This window comes from Salvelinus sp. IW2-2015, linkage group LG7 (assembly GCF_002910315.2).
Source record: "Salvelinus sp. IW2-2015 linkage group LG7, ASM291031v2, whole genome shotgun sequence".
NCBI classification, from domain to species: domain Eukaryota; kingdom Metazoa; phylum Chordata; class Actinopteri; order Salmoniformes; family Salmonidae; genus Salvelinus; species Salvelinus sp. IW2-2015.
Window position 1 is genome coordinate 29,129,995 of NC_036847.1, and position 13,249 is coordinate 29,143,243.

General features: G+C 41.7%; 1 protein-coding gene across 1 annotated transcript in view; it reads left to right on the plus strand.

The window, feature by feature from the left end:
- The first annotated feature begins 5,245 nt into the window (after positions 1–5,245).
- Positions 5,246–13,249, plus strand: part of LOC111966794 (nuclear receptor subfamily 1 group D member 1) — a 45,573-nt gene continuing 37,569 nt past the window's right edge. Inside the window, exon 1 of the mRNA XM_023991729.2 lies at positions 5,246–5,988. Within this exon, the coding sequence (XP_023847497.1) occupies positions 5,973–5,988 (16 nt within the window). The 5' untranslated portion in view covers positions 5,246–5,972. The remainder of the gene's footprint in view (positions 5,989–13,249) is intronic.

Consider the following 13,249-nt stretch of genomic DNA (forward strand, 5'->3'; position numbering starts at 1 on the left):
CTCTCTCTTTCACCCTCCCTCTCTCCTCTCTCTCTCCCTGGCTGGCTCGTTCTAATTGAATCACCACAAGTTGCGGTGTAGAACCCAATGTGCCAAGATGTTCTGATTAAGATAGACTTTGTTTAAGCAGTAGTTTTGAAAAATTGCTCCGAGTGCTGTGGAGAGAGATAGAAGACTTCTGTGAAGGCAAAGAGCGAGAGAGCGAGTGAGAGAGTGAGAGAGTGAGAGAGCGAGAGAGCGAGAGAGCGACTAGAAAGCAGTCAGAGACACATATGGAAGTGATTCAGTAATTACAGCAAATCTGTTCTCTAAAGGAAAGGTCCTTTTTTCCATCCCTCCTTCTCTCCTTCCCTCCTGCTCTAAAGGAAAGGTATTCCTTCCTTCCCTCTCCATCCATCCTTCCCCCATCTCTCCCTGCACATAAAACTGTGAATCAATGACCCATAGTGTGATTAAAGAGTGATTAATACAACTCTAGAAAGATGCAGATGAGTTACTGTCTCCCATGCAGTTGTAAAGCCATGTTGAAATCAGGAATAATACCACACTTGAAATAGTTTTCTGCATTCTTTACTCATAAAGTGTGCTTTCTGAAGTTTAATCAGCCATTCTATAAGCAATCTAAACCAACTGTGAGGCAGGCTCAGCATGGTATAAACTATAAGCTCTCATCACCCACAGCTAAACTGGCATCACTTCACACAACAATGAACTCTTTCAGCCAAATGAAATGGTGTGTGAGWGAGAGACAGTGAGACAGCGTGAGAGCGAGACAGACAGTGATGACTGTCTCTTTAGCCCCGAGGCACAAGGTGTTTTGCAGGTGTCTGTGTTGGCAGCGACTTCTGTTCTGTTCTGTTCTGTTCCGTTCAGTGCCCAAACAGCGAGAGCACCCAGTAATTATTTGCGTGCCTTGCCATAATATGTTCTCATCAGGACATGTGCATGAGTCAGCCAACACACACTTCATAATTTGATGCACTTTGAATCTGACACCAAATGAATTCTGTCAGGGAATGATTTACATAAGAGCGGAGAGTGCTATATTTCCTGGCAGTACACATGTAGGCCTGCACACCTAATTTACAAATGGATGGTTAAACGGTAGGTAGGATAGTAGCGCAGATTAAGCAGGTTTTGGTAGTTTCAGATAAAAAATAAACACAGTTACAACAAGTCTTAACGCAAAATTGCTTGAGAAAGACAAACAAATGAACAATGTGTTTACGCAACATCTTCATCATCAAGTAGGCCTAATAGACCTAGGTGTAATATCATGGTAACCTACTGCTCAATCCTAATAGTACAAATCACTACAAATTAATCTAAAGAACTCAAAGGCTGCGTTTACACATGCAGTTCAATTCGGATCTTTTTTTCCCCACTAATTGGTCTTTTGACTATTCACATCAGATCTTTTTAGAATTTATCTGATTAGCCAAAATTCTAATTTGTGAAACATTTGTGAAGAATTGGGCAGCCTGTATAAATGTAAACGCATCCAAAGTTATGATAAATCAGTTATCTGCGCAATGGGCCATCTCGAACCATCGTCCCGACGAGAAGGGGCTCGTTTGAGTGGTAAGGCTGAAGCAATCCACTGCAGATGAAAGTTGAGGAATGAAGTGGAGGTGAGGTGCATCTGCAACAGCCAAGTCGGACACCAATGTGGTTTTCCAACAGCAAGGTTCAACGCAACAAGGCAGGATTGCCATTGTTTATAAAAGTTTTTATTAGTAATGAAATACACATGGCTCCAACCCCCATATTACACACTTACAAACTGTTAATATACAGTGGGGAGAACAAGTATTTGATACACTGMCGATTTTGCAGGTTTTCCTACTTACAAAGCATGTAGAGGTCTGTAATTATTATCATAGGTACACTTCAACTATGAGAGACGGAATCTAAAACAAAAATCCAGAAAATCACATTGTATGATTTTTAAGTAATTAATTTGCATTTTTATTGCATGACAATAAGTATTTGATACATCAGAAAAGCAGAACTTAATATTTGGTACAGAAACCTTTGTTTGCAATTACAGAGATCATACGTTTCCTGTAGTTCTTGACTAGGTTTGCACACACTGCAGCAGGGATTTTGGCCCACTCCTCCCTACAGATCTTCTCCAGATCCTTCAGGTTTCGGGGCTGTCGCTGGGCAATACGGACTTTCAGCTCCCTCCAAAGATTTTCTATTGGGTTCAGGTCTGGAGACTGGCTAGGCCACTCCAGGACCTTGAGATGCTTCTTGGTGCCACAGTTGCCATGGCTGTGTGCTTCGTGTCGTTGTCATGCTGGAAGACCCAGCCACGACCCATCTTCAATGCTCTTACTGAGGGAAGGAGGTTGTTGGCCAAGATCTCACGATACATGGCCCCATCCATCCTCCCCTCAATACGGTGCAGTCGTCCTGTCCCGTTTGCAGAAAAGCATCCCAAAGAATGATGTTTCCACCTCCATGCTTCACGGTTGGGATGGTGTTCTTGGGTTTGTACTCATACTTCTTCTTCCTCCAAACACGGCGAGTGGAGTTAGACCAAAAAGCTCTATTTTTGTCTCATCAGACCACATGACCTTCTCCCATTCTCCTCTGGATCATCCAGATGGTCATTGGCAAACTTCAGACGGCCTGGACATGCACTGGCTTAAGCAGGGGACCTTGCGTGCGCTGCAGGATTTTAATCCATGACGGCGTAGTGTGTTACTAATGGTTTTCTTTGAGACTGTGGTCCCAGCTCTCTTCAGGTCATTGACCAGGTCCTGCCGTGTAGTTCTGGGCTGATCCCTCACCTTCCTCATGATCATTGATCGCCCACGAGGTGAAATCTTGCATGGAGCCCCAGACCGAGGGTGATTGACCGTCATCTTGAACTTCTTCCATTTTCTAATAATTGCGCCAACAGTTGTTTCCTTCTCACCAAGCTGCTTGCCTATTGTCCTGTAGCCCATCCCAGCCTTGTGCAGGTCTCAATTTTATCCCTGATGTCCTTACACAGCTCTCTGGTCTTGGCCATTGTGGAGAGGTTGGAATCTGTTTGATTGTGTGTGGACAGGTGTCTTTTTACGGTAACGAGTTCAAACAGGTGCAGTTAATACAGGTAATGAGTGGAGAACAGGAGGGCTTCTTAAAAGAAAAACTAACAGGTCTGTGAGAGCCGGAATTCTTACTGGTTGGTAGGTGATCAAATACTTATGTCATGCAATAAAATGCAAATTAATTATTTAGAAATCATACAATGTGATTTTCTGTTTTTTGTTTTAGATTCCGTCTCTCACAGTTGAAGGTGTACCTATGATAAAAATTACAGACCTCTACATGCTTTGTAAGTAGGAAAACCTGCAAAATCGGCAGTGTATCAAATACTTGTTCTCCCCACTGTATGTGTGTATATTGTCCAATCAATTCAATTGGTGAGAGAGACTAAAGTATCACAATAATTTGTACTGTCACGTGGAGCGGAACAGGGGAACCCAAGAGCAGACTCAGACAAGGAGACTGGGATGAAGTAATCAAGGTATTTATTAAAACACGTGGGGAAGTCTGAGTGCAGGACAGGGGAAGCTCAGACGGGTTGCCGGAAACCAGGTGCGGAGGCAGAGGCTGGAGCGAGAGGTGTTGGGACATGGTAAGCAGGTCCGGAGGGAATCCAAGGGAGCCGTAGTGTGGGGAATCCAGGACAGAGTAGCAGGACTGACGAGAAGTCGGACTGGAGACAGGGACCACAGTCAGAGCGGGCAGACTGTAGCGGTGAGGAAAACTGCGTCAGGCAAGGGAAAACAGGCCAACAGGATCTAAACAGGAACAAATGGCTAGAAACATGGACTGACTGAGCAGAGATTACGATCTGGCAGAGTGAAAGAGGCAGGACTGAGTATATGTATAGGTTTTGATTATGAAACAGGTTGCAGCTGGTGGGGATCTGCTCTGACTCCAGCACACCTGTCTCCGCCCACACAATCATACACACACACACAGAGGGAGAGGGAGAGGAAGGAGGGAGAGGGAGAGGAGAGGGAGAGGAGAGGGAGAGGGAGAGGGAGAGGAGAGGGAGGAGAGGGGAGAGGGAGAGGGAGAGGGAGAGGGAGAGGGAGAGGGAGAGGGAGAGGGAGAGGGAGAGAGCACTGGGGGAGTGGCGGCAGATCAAGGAGACACAGGATGAGCACTAGAGGGCGTGGCAGGAGCAGATGTAACATGAACATTGAAGTCTATCAATGTACAAATGACCTGTCATCAAGGCAAAGGGTGGCTACTTTGAAGCTACTCAAATATAAAATATATTTTGATTTGTTTAACACTTTTTTGGTTACTACATGATTCCATGTGTCATTTCATACTTTTGAAGTCTTCACTATTATTCAACAATGTAGAAAATAGTAAAAAATAAAGAAAAACCCTGAATGAGTAGGTGTGTCCAAACTTTTGACTGGTACTGTATGTGTGTACATTGTACTATCAATTCAATTGGTGAGAGAGACTGAAATTTCACAATAATTTGTACATTGGAGTCTATCAAAGTACAAATGACCTGTTCCAGTCATGAATTTGGTCACGCATGCGTTGGTCAAACAAAAACACCCTAATGATTGGCTGACAATAGAGGCTCCCACAATGCAGCCRCTGTCTGCAACATGAAGTGGATGATGAGCAACTGCAGAAACTTGCAGTCGACTACAGTCAAAACTTCATGATCTTTGATCACATTGTTTTTGTAAAGTCATGCAGTTGTCATGTAGGTGCAAGTCAGACAATTTTGATTCTCATAATGCAACACACTTTGATAGGCTTGACAAAAGTGATCATCTTGAACTCACCCACACTTCAGAAAACTGAATGTGTGGAGAATTGAGGCTACAAAGATGGGTTTGCTGGCGTTGTAGCGCTCTCTAGTGACAAAATAATGAACTGCAATTGAATGTTACTGAGGTGATGCGAAAAATCCTGCCACAGTAAAATACTGTATGCTGAAGTGACAGCCTACATTTCCTMCACAAACACAAACACCCACTCACAAACACATTTAGGACAACATGTGTCACTTGTTTGTTTATTTGTTCCTAAGACACATGGTCTGAATGTTCGGACATCAACTTTAAGCGGCACAGTCCGCTACTAACAACTTCCGGACCAGTCACGGTGTGCGCCGCCCATTGTGCATGTGCCTCATCCGCCCACTTCTCGTTATCGCACGCTCGGTATTATGGTATGTATAAAATGTACAGTATGTCAGTAGGGCGGCGCACGCCCCTTGCACATGCAGAGCTCACATGCACCGTGGCTTTACTAAACGCGTAGCACGGTCACATAAGCGCATCAAATCTCCCCTCAGCTCTAGATACCGGCCAATGAGAACGCATTACAGAGTAAAAGGACGGAAGGAGAGAGTGAAAGGAGAGTTCAAATGGGACATATAGTGAGATGAGATACATCCAAACAGACACAACAGAAATTGAGAGAGGACGAGTCACATTTTTTAAGCCACCTGAAAACGTGATTGATGTGGAAGTGAGTGTGTGTATTATTTGGTCTAGTTTACAGTTCAGTTCATCCTCGGAGATGCTGATGGAGCTGTGAATTATTGGGATTTTTTATTAAAATCACTTGTTCTCTGCTCGCGACACTCCCTTCCGCTGAACCAAGCAACTCACTAGCACAGTGCAGAACGGATCCAGGTAGCACGCAATAATAATATATCCTGCACACCTGAGACAGTTGGACATAACTCTTCTGCATAGAATACWGCTGGACATAACTGTGCTTACAGTATACTACGGAGTGTTCTGTCGTTGACAGATCAATACGATTGTCTTCTTCTGTTCCATGGCTCAGGTATTTTACGCACAGGTAGTTCTCGACTATCACCTGTCTGTAGTTTAGTATTGATCCTGCATATTGACATTCAGAAGCAGCTGTATATTGACAAGTCGAGCTTCATTCATCACAGCAAACAAGACACACCAAGAAACATGGACAGTCCGGGTGGTAAGTGCTATGATTGCGATGATATGTTTTGTTATTTCCATTGATTGCTAATTTTCAAATTATATTTTGTTATTGCATACACTTTATATATCAGTCGCATAGCAATACTATTTTTTTGTAGCTCAATATTGAATTTGGCATTGGAGTTATACATTTTGAGTTGAGTATGGTGATGATTTAAAAACATTTTTTTAAAGAGTATTTACCATGTTTTATTGTGTTTGTTTCTCTTTGCAGTCGTGCGTATTTGTGTGTAAAATACGTYCCCAAATGTCCTGCATGACGAGGTTTTACATTTAAGGTGTCTCTTCATCAGCATGTTAGAAAGGGGGTCGACTTAATACGATTTGAAACAGTTTTATAAGGCTGGTACTGTATGTCCAATTGTATATGTTTAGAAAGTAGCGAGATGGAGATGAGAACAATTCAACTTTATAACAGGACCGTCATGCTTTTTGTGCATTATCCTCCCATGCGTGAACTTGGAAAATGCAATGAATACTGACTGATATAAATTCTGAAACAGGTGTAATATCCAACAAGTGTATGTTTTCTTTCAAGCATACAAAGGTGCACTTGAAAAACTGCTAAAAAGATTGACGATGATATGTGACTGTGCTTGAAGTTCACGCAACTTCCCACATAAAAAATGACTACAGTTTACTATAGACTGCTACAATACTTACTATAGAATTCTGTAGTAAACTGTAGTATATTGTAGAATTGTACACACTGTAGCATCCCTCGATCATATGTATTACTTACTATATAATKTTGTAGTATACTGTACTACAGTATACTACAGATCGCAAAAACACTACAGTAAATACTACAGTAATGTCGGCAAAAACACTACAGTCCGCAAAAACACTACAGTAATTACTATAGTATATTATACTACAGTATTTATTTGCATATACCCTGCCCATTTTCCTCCCCATACCCMGTTTGTACTACCCATAAGTGTGAAACCTACATGCCAAGTATATATACAGTACCAGTCAAAAGTTTGGACACACCTACTCATTCAAGGGTTTTTCTTTCATTTTTACTATTTTCCACATTGTAGAATAATAGTGAAGACATCAAAACTATGGAATCATGTAGTAACCAAAAAAGTGCTAAACAAATCTAAAATATATTTGAGATTTATTTGAGATTTGAGATTCTTCAAAGTTGCCGCTCTTTGCCATGATGACAGCTTTGCACACTCTTGGCCTCTTGGCACACGCTCAACTAGCTTCATGAGGTAGTCACATGGAATGCCACAGGTGTGCCTTATTAAAAGTTAATTTGTGGAATTTCTTTCCTTCTTAATGCATTTGAGACAATCAGTTGTGTTGTGACATGGTAGGGGTGGTATACAGAAGATAGCCCTATTTGGTAAAAGACCAAGTTCATATTATGGCAAGAACAGCTCAAATAAGCAAAGAGAAATGACAGTCCATCATTACTTTAAGAAATGAAGGTCAGTCAATCTGGAAAATGTCAAGAACTTGTAACGTTTCTTCAAGTGCAGTTGCAAAAACCACCAAGCGCTATGATGAAACTGGCTCTCATGAGGACAGCCACAGGAAAGGAAGACCCAGAGTTACCTCTGCTGCAGAGRATACGTTCAATAGAGTTAACTGCACCTCAGAGTTCAAGTACCAGACACATCTCAACATCAACTGTTCAGAGGAGACTGAGTGAATCAGGCCTTCCTGGTCGAATTGATGCAAAGAAACCACTACTAAAGGACACCAATAAGAAGAAGAGGCTTGCTTTGGCCAAGAAACACGAGCAATGGACATTAGACCGGTGGAAATCTGTCTTTTGGTCTGATGAGTCCAAATTTGAGAGATTTGRTTCCAACCACCGTGTATTTGTGAGATGCAGAGTAGGTGAACRGATTATCTCTGCATGTGTGGTTCCCACCTTCAAGCATGGAGGAGAAGGTGTGGGGGTGCTTTACTGGTGACACTGTCAGTGATTTATTTAAAATTCAAGGCACACTTAACCAGCATGGCTACCACAGCATTCGGCAGCGATACGCCATCCCATCTGGTTTGCGCTTAGTGGGACTATCATTTGTTTTTCTACAGGACAATGACCCAAAACACACCTCCAGGCTGTGTAAGGGCTATTTGACTAAGAAGGAGAGTGATGGTAGTGCTGCATCAGATGACCTGGCCTCCACAATCCCCTGACCTCAACCCAATTGAGATGGTTTTGGATGAGTTGGACCACAGAGTGAAGGAAAAGCAGCCAACAATCAAGTAATCAGCATATGTGGGAACTCCTTCAAGACTGTTGGAAAAGCATTCCTCATGAAGCTGGTTGAGAGAATGCCAAGAGTGTGCAAAGCTGTCATCAAGGCAAAGGATGGCTACTTTGAAGAAAATAAAATATACAATATATTTTGATTTATTTCACACTTTTTTTGGTTACTACATGATTCCATATGTGCTATTTAATAGTKTTGATGTCTAAACTATTATTCTACAATGTAGAAAATATAAAAAATAAAGAAAAACCCTTGAATGAGTAGTATACTAAAGCCCGCAAAAACACTACGTAATTACTATAGTATATACCATCAATTTTTTTCTACAGTATTTATACTATAGTAAACTGTAAATACTACGGTATACTACWGTCATGGCCGCAACACTACAGTAAACACTACTATAAAGTCTGCAAAAACACTACAGTAAATACTATACACTGTATGCTTGAAAGAAAACATCCACTTGTTGGATATTACAAAAAAGGTCCTATCTAGAACCTAAAATGGTTATTTGGCTGTCCCCATAGGAGAACCCTTKGAAGAACCCTTTTTGGTTCCAGGTAGAACCACATAGTGTTCAACATGGAAGCCAAAAGGGTTCTACTTTAAACCAAAATGGGCTCTACCTGGAACCAACAAGGGTTATCCTATGCGGACAGCCGAAGAACCCTTTTGAAACMGTTTTTCTAAGAGTGTAGTATTTATACCATAGTATACTATAGTATTTTTTCATATGGGTAGGAGACACTTCCTGTTTTTCCTCATGAAAACAAACTCACATGGAGCGAGCTGTCACTGGTTCCAATGCATTCTATGCTTATTGCCAACAGACGGCAGGCGATTTTGTTTTCGTGTGTATCTATAAGTAAATGATTCTCTACCACCCAGTGTGCATTGAGATACTGAATAGATAGGAGAAGTGTTGTGATTACTACATTAATAATTAGGTGGGTGCCTATGTTTGTCCTATTTCACACATGTACAAGTGTGTGTTATACACATGTGAAATGTAAATGTGTTTTTTTGCTTATCCTTTCGGTTATTGCTCCAACGCTCTTAACCTCTAGGCTACCTGTCGCCYTTGGAGGCTGGGCCAGTGACATGGGTTGATAACGCAAAGCTTATRGCTATGGGAAACTATAGAGTTATGCATGGAACATTGGGCGGTGTTTCCACAAGGTTAGCCAAAGTACACCTGGCATCATAATATTTATTTACATATTCTACTTCCACTCCCAGCTGTTGAGTGGTGATTCATTTACTAACTCTGCAGTCACGTTTCAGTCCAGGTGATGGAAACGACTGTGGCMAACGGCCTGGGTCAAGGCGCCCTTCTGCATGTTCCATGTGTTCCACTGGTTCCATGTCAGTTATTATCTGGAGGACAAAACTTGGAGCTGTTCAGACCTCTGCATCCTACACTAAACTTACTTAGTCATTTATTTGTCAAAATGTTATATAAAAACGTTTTTATTAATTTATTCATCATCTACTTTATTGGCCTTAGATATTTTGTATGGGCTATTCGGGTAATCTAAATACTGTATACAATTTGCGGATGTTTGCATGATGTCAATACGGAGGTTAAAAGGTCACCGGTGCAGTAATGTGGGATATCTGATGCCACAGCATTGCCACAGCATTTTCCTGCCTGCAACTTGGAGGCGGTTTTGAATGGTGGCACTCTCTCTTTTCTTCATTGAGAAGGTCATCCAACTTGACTCTATGAATGCATGGCTCAGTTAACCTACAGCTGGTGCCCCTGTTTGACCTTGATATGTATTGGTCTCAGAGGGCGAGATACAGTACATGCATTCTTGATTTATCTTATCAAACCAAGCAGAAGTAAACAAAATCAGATGTAATCCATATACATCCTAATCTAAATAACACAAGATAATTCAACTGATTGCATAATATTGAGAGTGAGGCTACTGCTGGTTTAACACAGAGCCCCATATTCACCTGCTGTCCAATTAGGTAAACCTCACAGAGCAATGCAAATGGTGATGGCATTTAACTGAGAAGCCCGGATGCACACACACACACACACACACACACACACTTTGGAACCATGCCAGTCAGGTCAAGTGTTGGCACAATCTGGGTGCTGTGAACTACATCTAAACGTACCCACAACCCACAGGATGTCTAATCAGATCATCCAACCTGTTGCCAGAACGGTAATCCAGTGTTTCTATGACCACTGTCTCTATGAATGATCGGTGCGGTGTGTGGGGGGGTGCAGTTCGCACGAATGATTCTAGCGCCCATTCAGAACATCCCCAACCAACCGTACACCATGCTCTATTTGCGTTTCCTCTAAAATTATAACAGAGGCTATAAAGCGCAGGTGGTGATTATAATTTCTGACTGCTGGTGATAGCTTCATGCAGCGCGAGTCTTCCCACTGAATGCACTCCTCTCATTCTCGAATCGTCCTCACGTGGATGCATTTGCTAAGCCGCGTGCGGCGCGTGATTTCACAGGCCGATACAGTTCTCTCTCCCCATTTATTTYTTCTCTTCGCTCTCTCTCTCCCGGCACTTCTGTAGTGATGGTGCCTCCGGTGGTGGAAAGGGGGGAGGTTAGGTTGGAAAGTGTGTCAGAGATTTCATGCATTAACTTTATCTCTCGTCACGTTTTCCCATATTATGCGCGATTTATTGTAATCAAATGCATTAGTCCTGGATCCTATATCCCAAGTCCTCTGCATCAACATCAGTGGCGTCAGTTCATCTAAACCCAGGGTATGGCAAAGTGAGGTGTGGTGGGTTGGGGGATGTGATTGACCTCAGGCATTAATTATCACCGCAATATTGTGTTTAAAGGTGTGTGGAACGCCGTGGACAATGTCAACCACTACTCAACCTCATCATAAWTTGTCTCATTTACTTGTGGAACGACGCATACAGTGCAACATGAAATAGATGCATAATGCGTGCTATCAAGTCACAACAAGGCCGACTTCAAACAATGACATCAATGTGAAAGTAACCGGTGCATAAAACAGCTGACCGCAAATGCAAACTATGCCAGATAAATCCTATACATGAATAGAAATAAAAAGCATAGCCTACATCAAAGCCTACAATGACAACATTGCTTCGTGCACATGTATACATTTGCCTGTCTGCAGTTTTCGCCAGGGAAGGTAAACATTCTGCGAGTATTGAAGCAATGTATCAACATGGTTGCTCTGAGAATATTGAAACATTGTACCAACGAACGATGCAGCTTGGAGAATATTGAAACATGTTGTATCAACAAGGCAGCTACGAGAATAGTGATTGCAGCATAGTAGCCAACGAGGGGGCGCCTCGCGGATTTCCCCCGGGACAGCTTGTCTGTCTGATATTATTGTGTTGTTTACGCATTTGGGTGATTATTATATATATATTTTTAAAAACAGCCCTACATCCACACTATAGTTACATAACTTTAATGACGTTTTAGCAACAAGATTGATCTGTAAGAATATCTCATTTTAATTGAGGAAGATGGACAAGCAAGACTGATAGCGTGGAAATGCATTATAACAGACGGAAGTAGGCAACAGGTAGGGATTTGGGATGCAGGAATGGGATGATGAAAAAGTAGGCCTACAGCAAGAAGTTAAAAAAAGTTATCCTAACTAAGTAACAATTAATGATTTGCATGATCTCAATTATCATTCTGTCACTGCATGACCATGTACATTTGTTATTGCCTACAATTGTTATTGTCTTTGAAGTCAAAATCATGACATCCATTTGGGGGAAATGCTCTAAATAGCACGTTCAGTTGTGTTTATTATCATACCACTATATGAAACCAAAATTACACTAGTCTACTGGTCAAATTAATTGAAATATCAATCAGGCCTACAGCTATCACAGCCTGTATTTTAATAGCAATAAAATAGCTTTTGGTTTCGAATGGTCACCTCCCAATTCCGAATTGAAATAATTGATAACAAATATATATCTATCAGATAACAACAAGGCTTAGAAGGCCGAGTTCAAATGTCGACGTCAAATTCAAAGCAATTGGTGCACTGCCTAAACGGCTGACTGCCAAAGCAAACTGGCACTGTCTGCGCTCTGCTCTCTAAAAGTGAAAGAAAGGGTTGCAGGCTGGCAGCTGCTCTCCGCATGGTCCTAAAACCAGCCAATCATCATCGTTTAATTATAATCGGGATTGGAACGATTTTAGTCTACTTTGTTTTTGCCTACTTACCATTTTTGGTCTTGAGCTAGGGTATGGCGATACCCAACTAACGCCGCTGATCAACATCTCTCCCATCTCTCCCAAACTGAAGGTTCAGCGCACACATCCGMTAGGCTAGACTAAAGTGTGCTATGTACAGTTGGAACGTGACAGCCCTTCCTGTCAGTAGGCTATTTGTAGCCTGCAAAGTCATTCGATCCGCTGTAGTCCTCAGAGTGATGCTAAAACTGCTATAGGGCAATCCGTGACATCCTGCATTCTTGGTAATGCAGTGTGATGGAGATAATCTATTATAATCCCCAAATGATGCATCATGCATTTAGTCTTCATGGATATTTGGTGGCTGCCAAATAGTCCCATTGGTGTCATTCTTCTTTATAATGCAACCTAAATACCTGAATAGAGTAGACTTTTATATATACTTGCAATATAAATATACATAAATGCAATCCATAATATAAATTCAACTCCGTCTATTCAGGCCCCTCCAATGAATCCAATAAGATGGTATTTGTCACATGCTTCATGAACAAGAGGTGTAGACTAACAGTAAAAAGGTTACTTACAGGTCATTTTCCAACAATGCATAGTTAAAGATAAAAAAAAAATTGAAATAGTGACGAGGAGTAAATACACTGTGAGTAACGAATAACAATAACGAGTAAAAATAAAATGGCTAAATACAGGAAGTACCAGTACCGAGTCGATGTGCTGGGGTACGAGATAATAACATGGCTGTATACAGGGAGTACCAGTACCGAGTCGATGTGCTGGGGTACGAGA